At 40.0% G+C, this 27,906-nt stretch overlaps 1 protein-coding gene across 18 annotated transcripts in view; it reads left to right on the top strand.

The window, feature by feature from the left end:
* Positions 1-2,704: 2,704 nt before the first annotated feature.
* The window catches only part of RC3H1 (ring finger and CCCH-type domains 1), a 67,323-nt gene continuing 42,121 nt past the window's right edge, over positions 2,705-27,906 (top strand). For 7 of the 18 annotated variants that reach the window (XM_041127689.1, XM_041127693.1, XM_041127697.1 and 4 more), the window contains exons 1-2: positions 2,707-2,879; positions 26,339-26,710. In XM_041127689.1, coding sequence (XP_040983623.1) covers positions 26,480-26,710 — 231 coding nt within the window. In that variant the 5' untranslated portion in view covers positions 2,707-2,879; positions 26,339-26,479. Of the gene's footprint in view, positions 2,880-16,420; positions 16,440-20,295; positions 20,428-26,338; positions 26,711-26,782; positions 26,824-27,906 lie in introns of those variants that run through there. The other 11 variants (XM_041127695.1, XM_030033076.2, XM_030033077.2 and 8 more) reach the window with 7 other exon arrangements.

Consider the following 27,906-nt stretch of genomic DNA (forward strand, 5'->3'; position numbering starts at 1 on the left):
TTAGCAAGTAAATACTGGTAATAGAATTTACTAAATGGTAACAGAATTAAATGCTGAGGGAAAATATAAGCAACCTGAAAATGAAAACCTTTCAGCAATATAGGAACCATCCATAGGAACCAAGTATAGGAAGTAGTAGAAGTCTTCAGATTAGAGTATTAAAAATCAGACTGAACAAAACACCAGAATGATGTACTGCATGCAATCACCTGCTATAAACCAGGAAGTAAGAGGATGGCCTCAGGCCTTGACCACTTCTAGTTTCTCTGTCTTTAAACAAAGGTTGCAGAGAACACCTACCATTTTATCTCCTAGTGCTAGCATTTGCATCTGAACAGGATACTAGTAACTTCAATAAGGTTCACATTTCTAGCATAATGTTTAGGAGAGGAGTCTGCAAAAGATGGCAATTGCTGATTGAAAATTTTCTGTGGTATGCACAGTTTTAAATTAGAATAATAGGGTGAAGACGATAATTAAATTGATCAAGAATAACGTGCAGAGATACTACTTGGTAGTTCATTTCCAAGAGGGAGGAGTAATTAGATAGGAGTATAATGATTCAGATTATTTTTTTTTTTAACAAACTATGCTGCAATTTGCCAATTGGTTATATGAAAGCTTGTGCTTCAGGACAAAGACTCTTACATAATTTATACAGTCATTAAGAACAAGTGCTATTAGTGTTGCATTGGGGCATTGCAGGAAGTTTTACAATGCCAATATAATTATAAGAATATAATAATGTACTTATCTGTGATCATCCCTGATTTCCAAATCTGGCTAACTATGGTATTCTTGATTAATTCATTCATTCAGATATTTTATTGTGTAATGATGGTACTAAGGATTCTGATGCTTACAAACATTGATTGTTTTAGACTTCTGTTTGTAGACTTCTAAATCTTTCCTGTTAATCTCCTTGAAACAACAATAAAACAGCCATAATGCTTAAGATTCACACTTCCATGTTAAACTTCCCGATTTACTTGTTACTCGTAAGTTAAATGTGATCTTCGTAAAGATCTTAGCCTTCTGAGTTCACAAGATCCCAAATGCCTGTGAATATACCAAGAAAACCCTATTTTCAGAAATTAATTTAATAGCTGTTCTTATTTTATTCAAGCACTAATCCTTGATAAGCATTAAGCTTAATTGTTTTGCTGGAAAAGACTAAATAATAGAGACAATTTATTTAGTAAAACTGAGAGAAATAATACATTTAGCTACTGTCACCACACTTGTTGTAAAGTTAACATGATAATATCCACAATCAATATGAGAGTCAGGAAGAGGAGCTGAAGATTAAACTCTCCCTATGTAGACCTTCCCTCACGTCCAGGAGCTCAGGTCTGTAATTTGTTTCCATATTTCTGTCTGCGTGTCATGACCCAGCTTCCTTTTGCAGGTTGCTGTCTCAAGCCCCTGGCTCCGGGCCTGGTTACTTCTGACCTGACATTGTGCTGTTTTAATGGTATGTCAAGGTCATGCAGTCCTCTGCAGTTCAGATGTTGAACTGATAATACAGTGCATGCTCCTTACAGTGTTATGAAGCCTTTAGAAATGCAGTGATTCCATGTGCAGCATCCTGCACAATGACCTCACACCAGCATACATCCCACAGAACCTTCAGCTGGGCACATACATGATAAAATATCTGGGGAATAGGATGGGACCACTGAACCTCATCTTTTTGTTAAATTCAGAAATAAATTTGGACAAATTCCTTAGCATTTTACACCACAGTTCATGTTTGTATAAAATGGGAATCAATTCCATGCTACCTTGAAACATCCAGATGTTAAGTAATTACTTCTCACAGCATTTTAAAACTATCGGTATATGCTAACTAAATGCAGCAAGTCACTGTGAATAATTGTAAGATATAACTTCATTTTAAAATTTCTTCAGTAGCCCAACTGTAGTTCAGATACTGTGTGATACAGGAAGGCTTGGTGGGGCCCCAACACATCGTACCTGTGGTGTTGGCTGAAGCTGAGGATTAATTAAATGTGCCCTGCTGAAAGCAAGCTACCGCACAACCGTCTCCAGCAACAAGCCCAGCTCCCCATGGGCCTTGCGGGCAAAGCAACACAGTCTTCGACCTGCACAGCCACCTAAGTGTGCCTGGATGGGGAACAGCATTCATGATTTCTTTTCCTCTGAGTAAGAAAATAAACCAACCTCCAAGCTCTAAGGTTTGTTGGCATGAGGCAATCACAGCAGGGAAGAAGACGGAACTGCAGTGCAGCCCGAATAGAGGAACCACCCTCCCGCCCTGCTGTGGGCGCTGAGGTAGAGAAAATGGCGGGCTAGGGGCTTTGGGAGGCTCCGAGCACACACGGAGCTCCTCAAGCTACACTTAGCCTCTGAAGAGCCGCAACCTCGACCCCGTAGCCTCGTCGCGCCCGCAGTCATCACTGGCGAGAACAAGATGAGGTAGAAGAACGAAAAACCCACCCAAAAGACAAGGGAAGGCAGCGGGGAGCATGCACCATCACTAACACGAACTCACGACGCCCTCCCCGCGGCGGAGAGTGACAACACCCCCGCCTAACAGCGCTGCCCTTCACCCTGCCCAACGATACAGCCCGTGACTCGGCTTTTTCTCCCAGGGCCGCCCCGCTTGCCCGGGGGGGCGGGCGCAGGAAGGGGCGGGCGGCAGGCAGACGGCGGCGAGGCGGTGCAGGGAGGGAGGAGAGGCAGCCGACGCACAAGATGGCCGCCGCTGCTGCAGCGGCGGAGGTGGAGGGGTGGCAGGCGACGGCGGTGGGGGGTCCTGGGGGCTTGCGGGTGTTGGAGAAGCAGGGCGCTGCGGCCGCGCCCGTGTGCCGTAGCTGAGGGGGCCGGTGGTCGCTGCGGGGAGCCCGGCCCGTGTGGTGAGTATGCTGTCTCCTCTACCACCCGCTCCTGGGCTCGGCTGCGGGGAGTAGAGAGCCTGGGGTGCGGGGAACAATGGGGCTGGCCTCGGGGGCGCTGGTGGGGCGGGAGGGCTCTGTCCCTCCCCCTTCCTAGGGAAGGGAGACGGAGGGGCGGGCGCCGCGCTTGCTTGCGGGGCCGGTGCCGCTGTGTGCTTCACTAGGCCTCAGGCTTCTGCCGGGCTCGATTACCGAGCGCCCTGGGCAGGGAGGGAGGGAGGGAGCTGCGGAGGCCGCCGTCCCCGGTGCCGGGAGGCGGCGAGGGGCGGGGAGGGCCCAGCGGTTGGGTCCGGCCTGGGGGGTGGGGAGAGGCGGTATTGCCTCAGGCTACGGCGGCGAAGGGACAGGCGGCTTTTGTGTGTGGCCTGCGTCTGCTGTTGTTTTTTCAGGGGCTCTGCGCGCCTAGAAAGAAAACTCATGCCCGTGTCGCACTCGGCACAGTTAAACGAACAACTGTGTGTGTGTGGGGGGGTGTGGAAATAAGGCCAGAGCTGCCCCCCCCCCCCCCCCCCCCCCCGGCTGTCGCTCTTTTGTCTGTGGCGCCTGAGGGAAGAGCGAGGTGGTCCTCAGCCTCCCTCTGCCAGGGAGGAAACCGTGATAAAACCAAACAGAAACTCCGCTGACTTTCACTAGTTTTTTCACCTTGGCGTTGTTTTAGCTGTTGGATTAACAGGGCGAGGATGGGTAAGGTTTCTTGCCGGGAGTGCGGTGGTGTTATGGCTGCATTTTAACGTGCTTTGGTGGTTGGGAATGCCCTGGTGTCAGTTTTTGTCCTCAAAAGCCTTTGTGAGGCCTGTGCTGCTTTAAAACATGGAACTGATGTGTTTTTTTTCCTCGGAACTGGGAATGTTTAATTTTGTCCACATGTATGCCTTTTTCCTCAGAGTAGCTCTCATTTCTTTTTTAAGTTTCAGTCAAGTATGAATGAAAAATCTTCTGTCCCTTCGGTGGTAGCTACTGTTCTCTGTGTGTTTTTACTATATTGAAAATGGCTGAAGTGGAAAAAAAAATATTTTGCAAAAATGCTTAAAAGGTTCAAAGTAACCTGGGCTGTTGCTCAGCTGCTTTAATCATTGTAACTGGTTTAGCAATGCTATCTTCTAATGACTCTGGAAGAGAAATGTAGTTGTTAAATTCAGCATTTATACTGTATTTGTGTCATATAGCTATAGAGTTGTTGGATAACACAGCAATTCTATGAAGCAGAAATTAATGTGTTCCTAAACTTACCTTTTTTACCCTCTTGAGGCTTATAAGCATGTGGAGAGCATTAATTTTATCAATTATAAATGTCTGTATTTCTGCATTTGAAGTCAACGAAGCTAATAAGAGACTTCATAGTTGTATAAATAACCTAGGAGGAGCGTGTACCTTGATGATTTCTAAGCTTCACCAGTAGCACCGTGGCTTTCTTCATTAATACACAATGTTGATAGGAAATTATGGTTTCCACTAACATAAATAGAAGCAGGTGTTATCAGTTAACGGACCTTTTCTTTTCCCTGCTATAGCTTATTGCTTTACCTTCCTGTCCCAGAAAAGATTCTGTCAAAGCAGACAGCTTGACGGGCTGCTTTGAGGGAAATTTAGAAACGCAAGTACCATCAGTGCAGTCTGTTTTGACAACCAGAGACTTGAGTGGTGCACTTGTCAATCACTTTTGAGCAGCAGTAACCTTAGTGGAGATGAGTGGGAGGTTACTTGTATGTTTTCTAGTGGGTTTGGGTTTTTTTGCCAGCTTTGTATCCAAACTACCTTAGTTTAAAGCAAAATATTTTAGAAATTTATGATGAGATTATTGTATGCCAATAATGATTCTAAAACCTAACGTTCCACTGAACAGATGAATGTATGAATCCAGAAATTGCATACATTAATATGTCAGGGTTTAATTTATAGGCATTTTAGGACACGTATATTATTATATAAAACGGGTGATGCTAAACCAGATGAACAGAAGTCAACAGGATTGCTTTTGGAAACTTCTGCCATGTTGCGAGTGATTTACCAGCAATCTGGGTGGAAACCATTATCAATCTTCTTGAATTAAACGTTGCAGAAGCTGAGATTCAGTGAGTGTGTGTATTAAAATATTGACTTAATTTCTTTATATGTGGTTCAGATGTCTTGGGTGATGCTGATGGTGGTCACTTTGATAATGGTGGCAAAGACTGACATCCCATTTTATTTATTGTCTGTATGTCATGACTAACCAGTGCTGTAAAAGGGTGTGACATGATACTTAGGGAATTGACTTTTCCCATTCTGTAATATGTAATACTATGAAGGATAATTACTTTTTTTTTATTCCACCCAAGAAATTAAATAGTTTACATGCTGGATACCTGGAAAAAATGTTTCATCCATTTGAAAGAACTTGTGGAATCATAGGTTTCAAACAGTATGAAGTGTAAAGCTGAACTAGAAGGAAAGAACTCGCCTGCATTTAGGCTCCCAAACATCCTGAGCATCTCAAAATAGCTATGCAGCAGCCACTATAAGGTACCTTTTAAGCAGATGACCCTTTATAAAGCTTTAATTTTTTGCAAAGCCTGCTCGTTGTTTAAAATTCTTTTCCCCAGTGGATTCACTGAATCATTTTGCAGATGAAATTCTGTGTGGTTTTGTGGTGGTTCTTCCCACACCCAGTAAATCAGGTGGTGGTTTGCTGGAGCATCCCAAGTAATATAGGCTGTTAGGCCAAAAAAAAAAAAATCTGACTCAAAGTACATGATAGATAAGCCATAGGGGAATTTGTAGTTTGAGGTTAATGCCTAGAACTGCACTTGGTAATGAATATGAAACCATTATCATACAGGAATAAAGATGTAATATGCTTCTGTTGTGAAAGATCATTATATAAACATCCTGCACCAGCTGAAATTTCAGTGTGACCTTCAAGATTCTGTGTAGGCTGTCTTACAGTAATGCAGTCTGAAGTCTATGGACTCATGATAACTGAGGAAAAAAAACCACAAATATTTACTTATGTTGTGTTACTTTCCTTTCTGTACAGAGATATTCCACAGTTCATGCTGAATTAGTTGCAGTTCCCATCACTTAGTTTGACCACTTGTTTTTCTCAAGAAGTGTGTCTCTTGATGGTTATCTTTTGCATCGGTTTCATTTTCTTCATTCCCAGTACAGTAAAAGTTGAAATGGTATTAGATTTTAAGGGCTAACTGCTTTCTAATGAGGTGTTGGGGTTTTTTTTTTATTTGTGGAAATGCGTAACGGGCAAGAAGGTGCAAAAGTCTTGTCAGCTTATTGTAAATAGATTTTTCTGACTTTCTGGTTAGAGTGCTTGAGGAAATGGCGTTCCTGTTACTGTGTGATAGCAACATGTTGTATGCTACCAGCTGGAGAAGGAAGGGACTTTTGTGATAGAAATATCAAGATTTCTAAATCATTTGTTGCAAATTCATGTTGTCAGAAGCAGTACCAGTTGCACACTGCTCTGTTGGAATTTGTAGAGGAGTGTGTTTCATGCAAGTGTGATGGGTGTCCCTGCTTTGAGATTTCTTTCTAATACAATGAGAAGGAAGGCAGCTACATGTGGTCTAGGGCAACTTTCAGCAGGTAGAGATTTCTTATTATATACATCAGAAACATATTGCAGGCAGACTTTAAATAGTTTGCAGTAAGACTGGCAGAATATCCACAGGTAGGTATTACTCTTACATTTGAGAAGGTAGCTCTTGGCTCTGGCTCAAGCTTGAACTTGGTGTGAGAGAGACACTGTTGCATTATGCAGATGAAAAATGTCATGATGTCTAAGTAGCAGCATCTCCTGAGCACCAGCCATTGACATTTGGAAAATCTAAAGACTTTAATGTTAATTCACACAGGAAAAAAAGGAACTTGACACCCTTTGCAGACTTCTACATAAAAGCTCCTGCTCAGCATGCTGGGGTTTTGGGGTTTTGTTGTTGTTGTTGTTGGGTTTGGGGTTTTTGTTGGGTTGGTTTGTTTGTTTGTTTTAAAAGGGGTGGAGGGGAGGAAAGGATCTCAGGAAGCATAAGGACCACATGTAGAATAATACAGAAAATCTCTCTATCACTTGATTGTGTGTCTTTTTTTGTACAGTGTTAGCTACACTGTTAAAAAAGAGGAATTATTAGGAACATGGAGAACAGTCATCATATGAGAGATGGTTGGGAGGAGGGGAGAGGAGGCAAGGGAAGAGGACTGTTTTGACAGACAGAAGAATTCAATTTTTCCTGTTTTGCAGCATAAGAAATGGAGGATGTGCAGTTAAACTAAGAAGTAGCGCAAATGTGACTGAAGGAAGGAACGGATCTTTCATTTGTTTCACATAGATTGTGGCACAGGTTGCTATGTAATTTGAGACACGGAAGAGCGTATTTGTGTCAGATGGGTAATACTGTGGTAAGGCGAGTCTTGAGTTCAGTGTTACAAAAGCTGGAGGGTTTATTGACAGTTATTCATTCCAACCTTGAAGTGACTAAAATAGCCATAAGTGACATGTTCTTCTTGCTGTATAGATCCCTCTCGCTACAGATTTCTTGCAAACCCACTTTTTTTCAAATCCTCCACATAAAACATTATTTCTCAATCGTACAAATATCTGGAGTCTTGGGGGTGCATATTTTGTTAATTTGAGACTTTTGTAATAGGTCTGTGCTTCAGCTGCAAGACAACTGAAGGAACAAAATGTATGGAGTAGCTGAAGTAACTGAAAGGTGCTAGTCTGGGAGAATCTAGATCTCGCAGGTGGTTTCTGATTTATTTTGGTTTGTTTTTTGTTTTAACAAGGCAAGTCTGGTTTGTCTCATTCCTCTACTATGCCAGTTAAATAGGTGTTTTTAAAATGGTCTAATTAACTAGTGTTTAAAAGCAGGCTGTTAAGATTAACATAAAATCTGGGCATTCAGAATGTCGTGACTTTTCAGGATGCTTCCATTGTGTATCAGACCCTGTCAGGATAAGCTTTGAAGGTTGAGGTATGGTTGTTTTTTAAACCTGTTGTTCGTAATAAAATTCTGGTTGATCAGCTGGTGGAACAGTAGTGCTTATAGCCTGGTTCGTAAGGTCTTCTCAGAACTTCCTCCTGAAATAATCTCTAGCAATTATTTCAGCTCAAATTCTGAGGAAGTTGGAAGGTTTTTCAATTACAGCTTTTAACTTCACGCTGTTTTGAAAGGAGACTTCTACTAGAGTAGCAGGAATCTTGTCTCTTTATTATGCATTGAAAGTCTTCAGGGACCTGCAGCTAATTATTTTTGATAAATTGTGGCGGGCAGTGTTGGTCTCCAACTCAAATTTAAGAGCTATCTTTTGGGCAAAAGGAGTGAGGTTCAGGGAAGGCATTACAAAGTGAATGAATTGAAATTCATGCCGAGTGGGATGGTTTTAACTACCTATTTATTAATAAACCAGCTTCTGTGGAATGTTCCCAATGTTGAGTAACATTGAACTTTCTCTGTGCTTTGTTTTTAGACTAAACATTATTCATACTGACTTAGCACTCTTCACTTTTTGTAGCAGTTGTACTGGAATGAGTAACTCTTCCATGTTTTACTACAGTGACTCTGTAATATAAATGCCCTTCAAAAGTGAGTGAAATAAAACTCTTACTGCTGACATACTTTTCTTGTAAGTCACATTCTTTCAGCTTGTTCTCCCCCACCCCCCCTTTCCTTTTGTTACCGGTTTAGAATGGAAGTCCTTCAGTTACTATTTGATGTTAGGAACTGTACAAACAAATGAAAGTGTTAAGACTTCCTTATCCAGTGTTTGTATCTGATGAATCTGGTACTTGCAGTACGGCAAGACTAAAGTGTTTTGTGCCCTTTATTTTTTTTAATTCTGTGCCAAGATGCAAGAACCAAAGGAGAGACCTTGAAATTAATGGCCACTAAATTTGAAAGAAGTAGTAGAAAATGAGTTTGATTAGCTTACATGGCATTCTGAAATTTTGACATGCTGCATAAACATTATTTTATGACCGTTAATAATTCTGGCAGTTATGCAGGCCTAATGATAATTAAATCTCGTGTTTGATTGGAAGCTGTTCTCTGGGAGGCTCAGTAGAAAAATTTCCCCTGCCTTTACAAGTGAATGCTGTGCTAATGAAATCTTGAAAAATCTGCTCATGCTCATGAGTTCAGTGAAGCAATCATCTCTGTTCATGATGTTTCACAATTTAAAATTCCTATTTCATTTTACAAAAATCAAGCCTGGGTGTTGTGCCACAGTGAAGTGCTCGGAGTGGTTTGAGGAGATACAAAATGCCAAAATGCTGTCCCGCTTCAGACAGGAGGCGTGGAAGCAAGAGTAGGAATGTATGCATACTGTGAAGCAAGTCTCAGCCTCCACCCTCTGTAAATGAAAAATCTTCACAGTAATGTATGATGTATTTTCTAGCTTGGTTAGGTAGGTATTTCTTGAGCTCCTCTATAGCAATTAAGTTTGTTTTATGTGGCATTTGGGCAATTGTTTTTAGACCTGTCAGAGGAGCTCAGGTGTTTACATGTAACGTACCAAATTGACAAAGTACCCTGTTGTAAAAACCAGAACCAATTAATCAAATTCAAAAGATCTTGATAAATAGTTGTTTATTATAATACTGAAATTGTCATTGGTCACCTGCATTGTTGCCAATTATTGTGTGTGTAGACATTACAATTCAAAAATTTTTGGAAGCTGGAAAATGACTAGCTCTTCTTTAGCAGCTCCAGAAGGACAGTAATTCTTGGTCTTACTGGCTTTGTAAAGAGAATGTGGATTTTGTTTCAAAAATGGATCAGAACAGGGCAAAGTCTCACAAATTGCTAAAGCAGTTACAAAGAAAATACCACTCTCCCATATATTTTTCCAGATTTGAAATGACTGGAATCCCTGGAAGTGTTCAAGGCCAGGTTGGATGGGGCTTTGAGCAACCTAGTCTAGTGCAAGGTGTCCCTGCCCGTGGCAGGGGGGTGGAACTAAATGATCTTTAAGGTCCCTTCCAACCCAAACCATTCTATGACTTTTCTGTAAGGAATCTTTATTTCTTTGCTTGCTAAAATGCTCTGTTTTCTTTTAGAATGTTTTTTTTCCTGGATCCATGGGTATCTTCACTTCTCCTGTTCTCTTTAATGATCTTTCGTTCTCTGGTATTAGCTACTTTCCTTCCAAGTGAATTTTTTTTTTAATTTAACTTTGCTCTGATATGAGCCAGCATTCAATTCAGCTAGCTAATGCAGGTAACAGAGATGGCATATTGCCTATTAATTTTGTTATTTGACAATTCAGACTTGCAGGATGGGCAGTTTGAATAATGGAGCAACCGTGGGACTCTTTGTTCTTGGACTTTACTGGGGACTAATAAAATGTCACTGCTTCCTCCAGAACTGGTGAGAAGTTAGGGAGCATTGTTCATGGCATGCTCCCTCGTGACTACTTTGGCTGTTGCTGTAAATTTGAAAGGAGAAAGATAAAAATAAGTTGGGCTTAACTGGCTTGATGGAATGGACTGGGTAAGTTAAACCAGAGGCTACAACTCGGGCTGTCCTTCCTGTTTATGAGTCATTCCCCTGTTTAATTGCGTGAAGAGGCCTCCTGTACAATTAATTAAAAGAGAGGTCTTAGTAGTGCTGCAAAAAACTTTAGTTAAAATGGTGAATTTTAATTTTAGTCTTCCTTGTTTAACGATGGCTTAAGGATGGAAGCCTGGACACTGTAACCTCTTTGTAGGTGATTCATACAACAAGTGGAAAGAAAATGTTATTCAGGACAGTGAGAATTAGTTAAACTTCGGTTGCTTGGAATAGTCCAGACTATTTTAAATGGGACTGTTTTGTTGCCAGCTGTTGCTGGATTCTACAGAAAAGGTGTGAACTGTCAGGGTTGTCTTCTGGACTTGCTAATGCTTGTGTGCATTGTTAGTCTCTTCTATTTGTGTTCTGTATTAAATCATGTTGTGACTGCTATCTGAAGACATTGCTTCTGTGATACCTTTTTATGCCTTTTATCTACTGTGTTGTACTTTATACAGAGCCTTTTCCTGACTTGAAGACACCTTACTTCATGATTCTCTGTTTTTCTCTTCTAAATCATCTCTTCCATTTGTTATGTTTGAGGATGTATTTGTGTTAATGCACTTCAGGGAGACAAGTAATTTGTTTTGCATTAGTAATTGAGATTTAGTGCAGAGAAAAGGTGCTCAAAGTAAGGGTTGACTGTGTTTGGAAACCCTCTAAATCATCCCACCTCTTTGCTTGTGAGAGTAAGAGACTGCCTGTTGATAACAGTAGGCAACTGGAGAATAACCTTGTTCTGACTTGTGTCAGAATACATTGGGAAATGTAGCATTTCAGTTTTGCCTTCAGCGGTGCTGCTTGGCATTTTACTGGTGCCTCTGGATGTGGTCATAAAGGTTCTCTCAGACTGCAAGATACTTCTTATTTTTATTATTAAAATAATAAAGGCTGTGGACAAAGCTCTCCTAAACACTTTACCAGAAAGCAAAAAGGCACAGCCCAGTTGGTACTTTCCAGACTAAGGACCTGTATTGTAGTAAGTCACCTTTGACAGCCTGCTTGGATTTTGAGAGTAGCGTCTCTCTTTTCAGCCTCCTGTTTTGAGGGCTGCTGGTAGAGAAAGGCAGACTTCTGGTTAGAGCAAGAGAGATCTGGTAGCAGAGACTTGACACCTTTGTAGCTGCAAAGTGAAATAAATTCCGTAGGTTATACTTGTACTAAATTTATCCCTTTTCCTAATTATTAACAGAGTTAAGAAGACTTATCTTCTCACCAAGCACTGTAATTTTTGCAGAATATGTTCCGGGGGGCGGCACAGGATGGGGCACTTGGCAAAATTTTCATCTCTCCTGAATGTGTGATGTTCTGTCTCATTTCTGTAGCATTTGCGAAAAGGAAGGAATAAAAATAGGACTAATAAGATGACGTAGAAACTGGCAAGTTGCTTTCAGGCTTTTTTTTTATTTTTTTTTTAGCATTTATTCCTGTACCAGGTGTATTGGAAATTAATCAGTTGAGTTATTCTACATTAAGTGTCGAAGTCTCTGCACTGTAATTCATAGAAATTAAGTATTTCCCTCCTGGTTTTCTGAGTCTGAGGATTTACATGGCTTCAGCAAGCAGACAGATCTGTAGTTAGCTTTTTTGGTCACTCCTTTCTCAGTGGAACTTCTCAGTCAAATGTTTCTAACAAAATAGCACACAAGGACTGGGTGGGGATGTCTCTGGGTGTGTTTCTGAGGAGGAATTATATGATCACAGCTGTTTTTATGTGGGTTTTCAGCTTCACTAGACCAGTTTAGAATAGAATAATTTGAGCTCTGTCAAGCTGAAGCTTGGGCATGATGTAGATGATTTCAGGACATACCAGGAAGAAAGGCGTCCACAGAAATACTTGGTATTGGTGGGGTAAGTAATACATCGGTATTTGAGGATGTCATGGTGTGGCTATCGCATTATGCACTGCATGATGAGAATGGGGTGTGGTGTCAGTGTTATTCACTAGGCATTAAAACGATCACAGGTGCATTTTCTTTTATGTAAAATCTGAAGGGGGCGGGACCATTCCACTTTGTCTTCTGTGAGTAATATATGAATTCACCTGATAAATAAAAATGTTAGTTTTCTTTCCCCGCATCCCTTTCCCCAGCATAGAGGAAAAAGAAAGCCTTAGACCATTTCATTTGCCAGTTCATGTGACAGTAATTGGGAACCTTCAGGAAGGGGAAGTGAGTGAGAGCAATCCTTTCCTTCAAGCACATCTGATAAGTTCTAAAATTACCTTAATGAATTAGTAGAGCTTTTGAGAAGTGGGAATAGAATCAGTCATGGTGATGTGACAAGCTGATATGTGAGCTGTCATTACAGAATGAAAATTGACAGTAAGCCTGTGAAAATCCAATGACTGCAGTATGCTAATAAATAGATTTAAATCCTTTGTTCCTGTTAGGTTTTGTATATTGAAGAAAATAATTCACAGTGCAGTTATGATGGCTTCTGTAGTGCCATTACAGGTGGCTTTGGCTTACATATTTTGAGAATTTTCTTTTTTAATTGTTTGTCATGCAGTTTTAGCTTACTGTCATTGCTTTTATTCCCAAAACAGTGAGTGGCTAGATAGAGGAATGTGTAAAGGGATGTTGACTGCGTGGGTGGTAAGATGGTTTCAATGCCCAGTTTTCCCTTCCTATGCCTTACCATATATTTAGATACCTGCTGTTTAATTAGGAGCTTATACAATACAAGACAGAGGGAATTTAAATGATCAAGTCAAACAAATATTGCCTGTACCAAGTTTACTTGTCACTTACCCTGGCTTGGTCTGCAGCAATAGAGGTATGAATGGCAGCTAAGTGCATCTGTTCTACTTTAAGGCTCTACAAGAAGGAAATCTAAAAAATAGAAGTAGCTTTCTGTGTAGTCCATGTGTGCAGTAACTGTAAAACATCAGATTACTCTCAAAGTACTGGAATAGGTAATATTGCAGTCAGGGCATATGGAGGCTCAAAACACTTGTAGTCTCATAGCAGTCTGTGATGGTGTGCCTATTAAAAGCTCTTGGTGGGCTGTGACCGCTTAAAGGAGGAGATTGTTAACAGAAGTTAAAACACCCAAATGCAGTAAAAAGATGCTTGACTGTGCAGCTACTCTTGTTTTCTTTCTGAGTATCTTCCAGTCTTTACTTTTCCATGAGTGAGGTCTAATCTTCTGTAAATAAGGTTCATAAACAGAAGTTTACCCTTTGCTTTTAAAAAGGTAGACTAGTTCAGCATGCTATGGAGAACTATATACTTTTTACTAATAGAACTCTGGCAATAGAGTCTGTGAGATAGTGTCCTACGTATTTTTTATTCTGTGTCGTTCCAGTTGCTGATACTGCTATAATATAATTGTAATATGTTTTCAGAGGTGAATACATCTTTTAAGACCTAGCATTAATAACTGAGAATGAGAAAATTGTTCTTCATGGACTTCTCCACTTACAACAAGTTTCATGCAGAGTAAGCAGTAAATAAGAGAACTTTCTTCTAAAAGACAAAATTACATGTCTGGAGTAGAACTGTTTTTACAAGGCTGGAGCAGCAAAATTCATCAAGTTGGCAATGGATATTTAATAGGTAACTTCCCAGGATTATTATATGTTGCCCTCTTGGATGATTTTCAAGCTATGTAACTTTAAACTTTTATAATTAGGGTTATAATTCAAAACCTCTTTTAAGAGGATGTAAGATACTCTTTTTCCCATTTAAATTCATGCTCCTGCCAAAAATAAAAATACCTCCTATCCATTACTGATAGGAGGATCAATGGGATGTTGGAGGTTTGGATTTTTTTGCTTATAAATGACTGTCTTGCATTGTTTGCTATACTAAAAAAAAAAAAAATTAAAAAAGAAAAAAAAAGCAGCAGCTTTCATTTTTGTGGTTAAGCTCTGATATGTTTGTTATTGGTTAAGAGTAGGTGTTTAATGGAAACCCTGAGACTTGAGCCTTTTGTTTCCATTCACTAAAACCACGAGTACTGTTTTTAATGATCTTGTAAAGCTGTAAAGAAAAGATGCTATTTTTATAAATCTGGAAGGTAAGTGAGACTAACACCAAAGCAGCAAAATATTTAAGTTGGGGGTTTTTTGGTGTTGGGTTTTTTTTCCTTATAATTGAAGGTTGCATGAAAAGTCTCATTCAAAAGGAGTGCCTTGCCCCAGGCTATTTCTGGCCTCTGGAACTGCTCTTTTTAGCAGTGCTACAAATTGAATCACTGAGTGCCAGTAGCATTTAAAGCAAATGAGGCTCAATTGCATTCTGAGTCAGAAGTACCTGAATTAACCTGCTTTTCAGCAACAGTTGTGTGACCTCTCCTACTGATATTGCAAGACTTTAAGCCCTGTGTGAATGGTAATTTAACACTACTTAAAAGTGATGAGCAGGTTTGTCCATGCTGAAAAGTGTTTAGATTTTTACAACAAAACTATGCTCAGAGGTGGGGAGAAAGTCTGGAATAATATGTTGACTAGCTAAGTTGTCTTTTTTTTTTTTTTTTTTTATGCAACTGTTAAAACAGAGCTGAAACTCTCCAGGCTCAGTGCCATTTCTGCAACAAGCTGCCTCTTAACCTTGGATGACTCCAGAGCTTTAGTGTAGACTAGGTTATGTTATTAAAACACAATTGCAGCTTGTGTCGTGGAAACAAGCAGAATAGTCATCTGTGAAATTTACATTCTTTATCTTAATATTCCTGCTATTATTACCAGTGAAGCCACTACAAGGCTTACCAAAGGAGGATATCTGGCTTAGTTTGGTCCCTGTGAACTTTTTTTTGTATCGGCTATTGTAGCATTTACATGGTTGCTTCTTTGTTTGCAACTCTTGGTTCTAGGAGCAGAAGAACTTGGGAGTTATGGACCACTACAGCGTTCTTTTATCTTCTTTAGATAGCACTTTCCTCAGTGCTATAACTATGATGAACTGAAAGGATGGTTTTGACTGTATTTGTGTGACTTGCACTGTCAAGAAACATTGGTTAAATCTAGCTGTGAAGCACTGTTTTTGAAACAATAATTTTGGGGTGGATTTAGTGTAAAGGAACAATTCCACAGGTTGTTATCACTTGAGTTCCTTATGCCATGTCACCTACTCTCATCATTGCAAACTGTTAGTTTAGTAGACTTTTTTTGTCTTTTCTGTCAAATTGTTAGGATTGCTTAATAGCTTTTAAATGTGTAGTTATAATTTAGCCAATACTTTAGAGATGGCTTCTATTAGTGAAGACATACTTAAAACTCTGTGTTGCCCTGGTTGTGCCCAAATAAGCTGCTCATGAAGCTACACCTAAAAACTTGACAAATCTGTGTTGATGCTAAAAGAGGCTGTCTTGAAGTTTCCCTCTTCTGTGCTTCTCCCACTCTTTCCCTTATGTTTCCAGGACTGCTTGACCATTTAACAGATCTGGAACAGCTTTTGGAGTCTGTTAGAAGCTAATGTGGGAAGGAAAGGGATTTGTTTTTGACAGGCTTCAAGTCCCTGGTATAGATGACATCTGTAGATCTAGAGCTGGCACAAGAGTACTTTCTGACAAGCAGTTCTGACTTGCCCCACTGTAAGACATGCATGAAACTGCACTGAAAATGCCAAATAGGTAAAGTTTCGTTATCTGTCTTCATTGGTGGTAGAATGAAAACATAAGTCTGGATGTTTCAGTCCTCGCAAGGGTAAGATGGTTAACCCATGTTAGCTTGTGGTAAGCAATGCAGGTTATTATCTGCTGTTCTAGTAGAGATGAGGTTCTGTTGCTGCGGTGTTAAATCTTGTCTGGAGTATCATGCTTGTAGGTAGTGGCTATGATTTGGTCTTTGTTTACAGCTTGGGTATTTTCACTAATCTAACAATTCTCTTTTTGGTTCTAGACAGGATGAGTGCAGCTAGACTTAAACTGTGATCTGGGAGAGAAATGGGGGAAACCCTAGATTATCTTCTATTAGCAACTTCTCGGTCTGCCTACCTCCGCTTTTTGGAGTGGTTGTTATGACTGCAGTGTTGTGGTAAGCAGTTTTGACAACTGTTTTCAAATGTGCATCTTTTCTCTGAAGTTGATGGTGCCATACAGTTTCTTACTAATGTAGAAATGGTCTCACATGGCTGACTGAACAGGTGCCTGAAGTAGAGGGGCTGAATTATTGAAACTGATATAGTTTAATAATTCTGTCTTAAAATGTTTGAGAGAAGGGTGTAACAGGGCATAGAATTATAATAAGGCTCAGGGTAAAAAAAATTTTGTCATTGTGAACTCCTGCTATGATGAAGTGTATGTGCCAGCAAACTAGGTCTTCCACTGCCTTTTGAAATAACATCACAAGTAGTCTAGAGATTATTTTGTATACAACATGTAATAAGAGATCCCTTCTTGCAATTATAGTATGTTTAAAATGAACTCATGAATTAAAAAACAACCAGATGAGCAACTACATCGGTAGTTTTGTTTAAAAATTCATTAGTTGTTTTCACTGTTCTTGGATGACTTTGTGCTTTTATTAAAACATCTTTTTGATGTTTTAAGTGCAGTCTTCCAAAATAATTTGCTTTGAAGGTAAATAGAATAACTGAAGCTTTATTAGAGACTACTGTTATGTGAACAGTTATTAACATGAAGCTGTTTGACACCTATTTTTAAAATGGGGGCAGCTTCTACTAAGTGACGAGAAAAAACATCTCCAAATCAAAGAAATTAAAGGGGGGGGGGGAGAACACTAAGGAGGAAGTTCTGAGACAAAGTTTTCAAATGGACACAAAATATTTGTTTTCTGAATACCTGTGAAGTTCTATGTAAAATTTACGTTTTACTTTGAATGACTCATTGAAACAGAAGCCTCCTCTTTCCTATGCTTGGCAGTAGCAGGTGTATTCACTTACTACTGCTCTTACAGTATATTTCAGCATTTCCTTACTATTGCACCTGGAATTTTGGACATAAGAGATCTGGGTTTTTTTTTTTTTAAATCTACTAGGTAGCTTGAAAACAAAAACATTTTGGGGATGGTGAACAGTGCTAACTCTTGAACATAAGGGGAAGAAGATGGGGAGGAACTTCAGACTACTACTCGATTCTAGCCTTGGAAGTCTGTCAAAGAAATATTTTCAGTAATATTTTCACAGTATGCTGTGAAAAAGCCTGCACACACAAAGCACCCAAAAAGCTCCAGCTGTGGCAATTTCTGGATTTTTTTTTTTTTTTTTTTTTTTTTTTTTTTTTTTTTTTTTTCCTTTTCCTCCAGAGGGAGTGTTTCTTACAAAAGTTTGCTGGGGGTAGATTGTTAAAGGTTGCATTGTAGATTGGAAGCTGGGGAGCTTTTTTGGATGGTTTTTGACCAGTGTCCCCAGCCTGACTTTAGTTCTCCCCTTCTCTGTCTCATTGTTTCACACTGCAATGGTAGCATTATTGTAGCTGTAGTGTCACTGACATCAAAGCAGAATTACAGCTGCTGAATCAAGTTGGGAGACAAGCTCTTAGTGGAGAGTGGGTGGCAAGCAACACTTTCTAATTTTTTGTTAGATTGGGGTTTTTTATGCTTTCTCTTTCATTGAGTTGTGCTGGGTCTTAATTAAATGATTCATGGCTACTTATCTCAGTGTAAGAAATGACCAAGGCATTGCAGTGGCAGCAAGATTTTTCCCTGCCTTTCCTAATTTTACTTTGTAGCTACTGAACACCTATAGTAGTAGTCATGTAACTGTAGGTTATTCCTGCATGGAAAGAATGATACTGGCCTTAGTGATTTTGATCTTTAATATGGTTTCTCATTAGCAGATGCCAATCTTACTGCTGCTATGATACTTTTGATACTTCAAATCACTAAAGGTGTATAGAAAATAAAAGTTTTGCTTCAGCAGGTTAGGACTCAAAGATGCCTGTTCTTTCACTTGTGCCTATACAGCTGAAGTGTTTGCAGTCTCCAGAATGCTACCCACTTCCCATTGCTTTCTTTTCTTGAAGTTTACTACTTAGATTAGATGAGCTGTTTGTGTGACCAATTTGATGCCCTGTTTCAGTTAAAACGAGGTATTGGTTGTGTAATTGCTGTCCACCCACATTTCTGCCTACCAGTGTTTATTAAAGACCTATGTTTAAAACTGCTAGCTTCAACTGGGGAACAACTATGTAAACAGTTCAGCTGGAAGTCTTAGAAAGGAATGAGTGAAGAAGAGTAGTGACTTCCCTAGCTGACACAAGAGGTGATGTGTGTCTGTACCCTTGAGTCTGAAGACTTTCACAAGCTTGTCCTGTTTATCTTTATTATGGCTCCTTTCATGGGTGATCTGATGTATAACCTCTGAAAAACTGTCATAGGAAAGATTAGTCCTCCTGGACACACAAAATTTAACCTGTTTTTTCTGATCTTCAGGTATAGACAAGGAAATGTCCTCTCATAACTTCCCCAATTACTTGGAAAAGGCCTCAGACTCAGTACTGTCAGAATGTAATTCTTCAGGGACACATTAATTGCTTGATCATTAGCTTTAGTTTTCAAATTTGTAGTTGTTGCAATTCTTCTGGTTGTTTGGGTGTTCAACTGTTCAAACATGTATCTGCTTCTGGGAAAAGCAGATTATTTGCTTCCTTCCTCGAGAGCAGGATTGATAGCTCTTGAATATTTGACCAGATAACCAAAGTCTCTCTTCTGTAAACTGTTGTGGGTATTTTAAGTGCCTTCTGCCTTTCTTCTGTTAATCTGTTTGGTTCTTCACTTTTAAGCCTGGTTTAATCATCGTGTTACTGTTACAGTCATTTGCATTGACAAATGCAAGAACTCTTAATTTGAAATGAAAGGAACATGTTTTAGATGTGCTTGTCTGCTATTAACTCCCTAGACTTAATCATCAATGGGCTTGGGAGTCCTTATGATTGGTAGAAAAATTTCCCGAGTTAATAGATCATGAAACCATTTACTATTAAGAGTTGGTCACTTCCTCTTTCTTTTAAATAAGCTTTAAGGGATGTATAATATCAACCAGAAATTATGAAGTTAGTCATGTATATCTTCCCCAAAAACTTACTGTTTGAGCCATGTGCAGGTTGTATGTTTTGGGGGGTATGAGCAGGGAGGTTTAAGCTTCCTCTAGACACATGTTGTCTTTTAATATTCATGACCATAATGGTGCAAGACTAGTGATTGAATGTTGAGCAAGAATAAGAGGTCAAGAAAACAACATATTAAGTTTCATTCAATTTTTTTTTTTTCCCTGTGAAGCACTGGATTAATAACTTTATTCAACAGTTTTCCGTTCTGTAGTAAGACATTAGCTCTTGCTTCACAGGATGTTATGAAGCTTAAATCATTGTAAATTGCTTTTAGATCCTGTTTTGGGGAGGTACTGTGGTAGAGTTGTGATGTTGGTGGTTTGTTTTTGGTTTTTTTTTGTTTTGTTTCCCTTGTGGTGTTACATGTCAGGAAGCTTCAAATGGGGGATAACATCTTGCCCTTAACTGGCCCCGTTTTCCAAAGGTGCTTTACAGACTACAAAATAAGAGGCTTTTGCATGAAAGTAGATAAACTTCTTCCTTTGTTTTCACAGTCAAAATAAAAATTACTGAGGGTAAAAGAAAGTAAATCTTTAATCTGATTTAACTGAGCTTCCATGAGTTTGGAACAGAATTTTGATGGTGTTCATGATTTTATCTTTTTTTTCTTTTTCAAGGGACTTACAGGGCCGCTGAAGCCTGTTGGTGATTATGTAGCTTTGAAGGAAGGGTGGGAACGTGTTACACACAAACTTCCAGGATTTGCTGTTGGGTGGGAATTTATTTTGTTACAGAGCTCTGTCTTCTGGGCAAGTGTTCAGTGGTGTTGGGGAGCGTGTGTGCAAGCAGGCATGCGCAGAGGAGGAATGAGGAAGTGAAGCACTTGCTGTCAGTTGGTGGTGTACAGCGAAGTTTCAGAGAGCAAACAGGAGGGGAAAAAAAAAATCTCAATCTATCGGAAATACTATTCTGGGTTTACTGTATGTGTTGTTCATGGAGCTCCCCAGGCGGAGGTAAGAAGCTTTTTCTTCGACCTACTCGTCTCTGATCGGCATGGGCTTTCTCTCCCTTTTTAATTTTTTCAGAGGTTTCTCTGTGGAACTGGATATGGAAAACACGCTGATTGATCCTTTTCTGTGAACCGTGAAGTTGGCAGTATGGGGTGTTCGTGTGTGGCTTCAGCATGCCTTTTGAGAACAAAGTGTTGAGTCTCTATAAACAACCCATTAGTTTTGGCTGGTCAGGGTTTCCCATGGGTTGTCAGGTCAGTTTTTCCTTAAAATGAAACTCAGGACTTCTTAAAGTATTAGGTCCTGCACTTCTCCCCAGGAAAGAGAGAAAGATACTTAAGTGTGGTCAGAAATGCTGTTTATTACATAGAGCACACTAGAGTAGAAAGCTTACTTAAATAAGTCCTGTGAAGCACTGGTGGAAATCAGTGGTGTCTGTTTGGCACTAGGCAAGTATGGAGGGATCCAGTTGTTTGTTAGGATTGCACTGAGGGTATCTGGTAATCCTTATTAGTTAGGAATTGTTTTACTATGATCTGTGAATTTCATTTAGGTTGTTGTTTTATTTTTCATCTTGAGTGTCAGAGAGGTTTTGAAGTAGTTAATGTATCACAGAACCAGTCTCACAGGAGAGAGGACTGCATCTTTGGCTAGGTTACTTTTTCTCAGAAATGGGTATGTTGCTACTAAGGAGTAAGAGTCTTTAAAAGAATTAATAAAATGGTATTTTCTTTATTAGATTAAATTATGCATTAGCCAAGAGCTGTATTTGTGTGAGCAGATTGGTTGGCAAGCTTTAGTTTGTTTTGGCAGTGAGGAGCTGCTATAGTGTTAAGCTTTGCACTAAATAGGCTTACTTACATGTTCACTGTTAACTGCTACAGGAAGTTCTACTGATTTTATTTCTGAGTGAGACTCAGCAAAAATGAAACAGCTTCAGGACTAAAATAAAAGCAGACATTAGAAGTTACTATTATTCAGAATTTTGATCTTCAAATGTCAGGAAGATGATGATATTGCTTGGGTAAGAAAAGCTTAGTGAAATGCAGTAGAGAGATAAGTAAAAACATGGGAGCAGGTATTGTTCTTAAGAGTTGTATATACTGAAATGGCAGAAACGGAGCAGAGGGTGCCCTGTAGGTGTGCTGAGTCATCTGCCTTAAACTGTAGCATGACTTACTATGGACTGCTGCTGGGAAAGATCAGGGCCAACTTGTGCATGACGAAGTGACACGTGGTAAGTCTGTGTTGGTACGCGTTAGGTCCAAATAACATGTTTGTGAGAGAAGTCAGTATATACTTGGTATGTGTACCGAAGGACTTGGAGAGTGCGACTAATTTAAAGGGAGTTGAATTTTAACAGAAAGCAGGAGAGTTTTTCTGAATGTCATCCTGTCTGAAACTTGATGCCAGTGGATATTGGTACAAAGTGTTCTGTGTTTTAAAAACATGTTATTCTCGAGGGTTGAATCTGCAAAGCTTTCTAGCTATGTGTAGAAGGCTCTGGCCATCGCAGATGTAATGCAGCTTGGACAGGAGACTGGGTTACTCCTGTACGTTGTCGTCTGGCAGAGTAAGGAATGTGATAAAGCGTTGAGCAGTTGTCCTGGTGGTTTATAGAATGATCCTGTCTTTCTCTGAAGGACTGTCAGGGTCCCAGAGGAGACGGGTCACTGATCTGATTACAGCCTGACATTTCCAGTCTGGATTGAAGGATGGAATTTCAAGGATTTTGGGGGGGGGGGGGGGGGGGGAGGGGGGGGAGAGGAGGGCCCAGAAGAGAGGAGAAATTTTCCTTCTAGCTGTGGATAAAAACAGCTTATGCAGGGCTAAGCAGGAGGAGGAGACTTGCCTACAGGTATTTTATATTTTTCAAACTAAGAAATAATGAAATAAATCTGTCTCTGGTCCCAATGTAGTATTGAAGGTCTATGTCCTGGGGCATCTTCATTCTTAATTACAGCTTCTTGTCTTCCAGTTTATGTACTGTGGATGTGTCTCTTTATTTTTTTGCTTTCTTGGGTTTTGGCGTATCTTTATTTTCCTTAGTCATGCACAAAGAAGAGAGAGTGTGTGTATATATATATATTCGAAGTGTTGGAAGCTAATAGGTGTGAAATACTTAGCAAATTGAGAGGGTGGGTTAAAAATGTCATATTCTGGGGAGGGGGATTTTATTTAAATGGATATGTCTTTTATAAATGTTTGCATTCTTTGCATTTTGCTCACCTCTGGCATAATGCTGGAGGGAAACGTTTTTAAAAAAGTGTTGTACCATGAAAGTGTGAATATACTTTTCCTACTTTACCAGTACAAGGAAGTGTTCTCTTTCTGTAGTAATGATGGTTCTAATAGCTGTCTGTGATAATGAAACTGTTGTGTTTCCATTATTTTATTGCCATTTGTAATCTCTCCTGTTTAAAGTAGCTCTTTGAAGTTAGAGAATATTTTGTTTCCAGTTATTTCCAAGGTCATAGCAAGTCACAAACCTTGCGAAAAGGCGCACATCTTTCCCAGCTTCACTTCTTGCGTGTATACCCCATCTGTATGCTTTGTGCCTGGGAGAGATTTATGTTGTATCTCAGCACTTGACTCTGCTTCCTTGTCTGAAGATTGAAGATCCAGCAGGAAAACTGGACCATATATATGGAAAGCTGTGGCGGCAGCAGCAGTACTTGGTTTGGTGCCAGCCTGTATGGATGAACCGTCAGTCCCTGTAATGCCATTCCTGTCTTACATGGGACCAGAGGAATTCCACAGTTCTGTGCTGATCTGCTTGGGAGATTTATTAGCAGAGCAGGATTTGTTGCTCAAACAGCTATTCTTTTCTCCTGTGGGGAAAAGGTTGGCTGGATCAAGCCCGTTAGCCATCTGTTCCAGCAGTTAGACTGTGCTGAAACAGATGATTTCCTGATTTCTCCCAGCTGCATTTTCTATTGTCAGTGCTATCTGTAGACTTCCTCTGGCTTTTAGGCACCAGTACATGTCCACAGGTACTGTAGAGTCTGGTGAAATGAGGGGTAGGAGAGAAGTCCATCACGGGTAAGGGGGAACTGTCACCCACTGGTGAAATGTGCCTCTAGTGATTGCATATCCACAGTCAGGGCTGTGGGTTTTCCATTCATGTGTGATGTGCCCTTCTATTCTGGCAGTTCGGTGCCAGGCTTGGGCTCATTAGGACTCTTCTGAGAGTTGTGCTTGTGTGTAAGCTTTGCTTCTGTTGTTCTCCAGCCTTTTGAGACCTGCCTTAATAAGGGATCAGGGATGCTACTAATTACTCCCTCCCTCCCCAGACTCCCCAAACTTCTCTTTTGACTATTGAGATTGTAAATAAATATTACCTGTTCCATTATGCCAGTTGTCTGGAGTGGCTAGAGGTACAGGTAGGAACAACATGTCTCTGGTTTTTTGTTTTGTTTTGGTTTTTTAATTGGTTAACTCATGTTGAAGTTGTGTTCAGCTCCTTTATTCCAGTTCAGAGCCTGGGATGTTGGAATCTCGATGTCCACATCTACTTTCTAGTGTTGACAGTATAGCTTCATGTCAGCTTCTGGTTTTAGATTTCCTCAGTTAGTAAGAAACTGCTCTTTTCCTTAACACTTGGTTAATAATATTTCAAATAGACTGTTCAAATTATTTCTGAATTGCAGATGTATCTGGGAGATTGTTGGTAGATTTTTTTAATACCAGTGTGGTAGAAAGGAAGCAACGTGATTCAGCCCTTAAATTTTGAATCTCAAATGGTATTTCGTAGTACAGCAATACATACACTAGATTTATCAAGCTGTGTACTGCTCTTTGCAGAAGGATTTTTGTGGAGTTTCAAGGTAATTTCTATTACAGATTTGGTTTACAAAGAATGATTCTAGCTGGAATACTTGATACCAAGGTTTAATTAAAAATACATAAAGGGGGCAGGGAGTGGGGTAGGCTTGGAAATAAATTTCCTGGATGTTTTAGGCAGTTTAGCTCAGTCAAGTAACTTGCAAGTATAAATGTTTCTGTTTGGGTTATGATGATACAGTAGCAATGGGAATGGTTTGGCTGTCTGCTGACAAGATGAAAAAAAATTATTGATTTTCTATTAAAGAGGTAATTTGGGGGGGGAAACCCTGAACAACCTTGGCAGATCTTCTAGTTGTGCAGTGGTGGTGGTAGGGTTAACCACATGCAGTGCCTCTTCCTCAATACCACATTGTCTGGGTAGTATTGATTTCTTATTGATTCCTTGTTGGCTGGTAAACAGTGGCTGTGTGGCATTGTACGTTGTCTTTTGAAGATAGAAGTAATTTTTTTTCATTAGCTTTAGAACTAAGCTTTAATGTTTCATTGATGAAACGGCTAAAAGCTTAACTACTAACTGTTAACTGTTTGCCTTGGCAAAATGATGTTAACTGTGAACAGCACTGCACTAAATTCTGGAACAAAAGCCTGAGGCTTTTCAGAGTCTCTGTTTTAGCATTAGATTTTTGTTGCTGTTTTAAAATGCTTTGCTTCTGAATTGCACAAGTCCTAGCTTGAAGTTTCTCTCTTTGCCTTTACTTAGAACAGAGATTTTAATTCTGAGGTGGTTTTTTAAGCTAGGATTTGGTAAAGGTTGCTGTTTTGCTTATATAAGAACTTTCTATCTGAACAGATATTAGCAAGCAAGTGCATGCTCCTTGGTATGAAACCTAAGCCAGTGGTGGTGTGTAGGAAAGAGAAACTAACACATTTGGGTGCTTGGGGTGTTTTGTTGTTGTTATTTTGCTGCTTGATTTAGAAAAATCTGTTTGGTAGTAAATCTGTGTGACCTGCACTGGTTCTGTTTGGTTTTTTTGTTTTGGTTTGGTTTTTGGGGGTGGCGGGGGGGGGGGGGGTTGTCTTATCTTCCATTCCCTTACAATTAGTAACATTTGATCCTCTTAGCATTTTGATTCAAAAGTGCCAGGTAATAAAGACCTCCCAGGTTCTCCTCTATTGTAGTGGTTCAGTGTAATTTCTCAATATGTTAAAGAAGTTACTTTCTCTGTCAATATAATCTCTAGGTAGGCAATCAATGATATAAATCAGGGTTAGAAAAGAGTCCTTGAGAAACAGTTGTCACTCTTCCAGTCCAAAATGACTTCTAGAAATTTCCTTCCTGCTTTTGAGGGATGGAGCTGCTTGGTGGCCACACCGAGGGCAAGTTATCAATGCTGAATTATACCCAGTAATGCATGGAGATTCCCAGCATAACTGAGATATGAAGTCCATGTGGTACCATGCAGCTCTGTACAGATGAGCTTGTTTAAAGGTTCTGTAGTACTAGTACGTAGTATTACCTAGCTATGTGCATGAGCTGTGTTGCATGCAGACAGTGTCTGACTGTACTCTGAGCCATTCATCCATTTCTTCTTGAGGCTATGGCAGCTCAGATGTTTCCGCAGAGTCATTGTGTGCCAGTCCAGAGCCCACTGAACTCAGAAGAAAGCTTGCTTGTGATAGAGGTTTTGAATGAAGCCTTGTCTAAGCAAAATTATTTAAAGCTCACAATGAATACCGTAAAAAAATTGTTTTAGTAGAATAAGCACAACAGCCCTTCAAAAATTGTCTTTTATTCAAATCTGGTTGATGTTAATTGGCTTATTTGTAAAGAAAAAAGAGAACATAAACCCTAAAAGCTAATTTGTCTTGTAACTTCAATGAGACAGATAACTATCTCGATTTTTTTTTTTTTTTTTTTTTTTTTTTAAAGCTGCAAAACAGCAGAAACAGTTTTAAGTAGCTTTTCCAGTGCCAGAGACTAGCTGGAATTAAACAAGTCATGACTCAGTCCTCTAATGTCAGAACTGCACTCCTAGGTCAGCTATACCTCTACAAGTAGAATTTACTTAGCACAAAGGATTTCACATGCCTGTTCCAGTACTAACTTTCTGTTTCTGTTTTCCTCTAGGTTATGTTTCACACTATGTGCTGACTGTCTGTACTTACAGAAGATATTTAAAAACAAGCAGACTTTTTTTTTTTTCAAAGATTTTGATTCCAGTGGAATCTGTGCTTTAGATTTTTGTCTTGTCAATTAACTCCTGAAGCAATGCCTGTACAAGCTCCACAATGGACGGATTTTCTCTCCTGCCCGATTTGCACACAGACTTTCGACGAAACAATCCGGAAGCCCATCAGTTTGGGTTGCGGCCACACTGTCTGCAAGATGTGCCTCAACAAGCTCCACCGTAAGGCATGCCCTTTTGACCAGACCACTATCAATACAGACATTGAACTCCTTCCTGTGAACTCAGCCTTGCTGCAGCTAGTGGGTGCTCAGGTATCAGTGCTTTTTTTTTTTTTTTTTTTTTCTTTTTTTAAATCTTTATGTTGTTTTTCTCCTTCCTTTTAGGAGGACAAGTCATGAATAAAGAATATGACTCTGAGTTAATGGTGTGTAGAGTAGACATCTACCTTTTTGTAGACTGACTTTGATGAATACAGGTTTTAGACCTTTGACATGCTGTAGTAGAGGTGCCTGGAATAACAGTTTAAATCTTGATTCTACCTGTCACTGAGTGTCATTTTGCATTACATCTAATTTAGTGTAACTGTGGGCTGTCACCAGAACAGATTGGTTCTGTTCCCTTCCTTCTTCCCTAACTCCTATCTAGCCATGCTCTGCCAAAAGGGTGAACTGGATCAGTGAGCTTATCTGGTGGGAAGTCATTCTTCTGTGGTGGGTTACTTGCTTTACCATATTCACCCTATGGACTTGTGACTGGTTGTCCCCAAAGCAGGAAAGGAGAGTAAGGAAAGTGGGACAGACCCCTCTGATAGCAGCCTTTATACTGCCTTATGTTTAATTTGAAACTGTGCTCTGGAAATGTAACTTCCTGAGCTGACATGTTAATCTAAATCCATATAGGTGAATGGGGGGAGCCTGCCCAAGACTCCCCTTTCTGCTGGAATGGGTACTCATGAGGTCAGCTGAACCAGTGATCTGATGGGGGTGAGTGCTTCAGTGGCACTGGTACTGATGGCAGCAGAGCAAAGGGGCAGGGATGTGTGGAAAGCAGGATTGCCCTGTTCAGTTGCAGCACAGACTTGCAGTGGCATAAGCTTATCATAGTTAGATTGCTGGTAGTTTCCTGTGACCCATACCTCCTAAGGCTAGACAGGATTGTGGACTTGGCAAGAGGCTAACTTATGGGTGAGGAACAAAAATGTAGATGGGATGCAGTTATCATAGAGGGGTTATTGTTTTCCTTTGTTCTGCTTCCGTGTTTGGGCTCAGCGGAGTTGGAGGCAGCAGAAAATTCAATGAGATCTTATGGTTCAGGGAAAAGGGAAGAGCTGTGTTTTGGAGGAACTTTAAAAGATGTGGAAGAAAGAAAGATGCTCTTATGATGCTTTTTGTTAGGTACTGGGACCTAGAGATCCAGATGTGCTTTTGCCACTTCTTTTTTTCGTTTGGTTTATCAAGTAATATGGCTAATTTGTTGTTGTTCTTTTGCTGTGTATGGCATAGAAGTT

Source organism: Aquila chrysaetos, chromosome 12 (assembly GCF_900496995.4).
Source record: "Aquila chrysaetos chrysaetos chromosome 12, bAquChr1.4, whole genome shotgun sequence".
NCBI lineage: Eukaryota > Metazoa > Chordata > Aves > Accipitriformes > Accipitridae > Aquila > Aquila chrysaetos.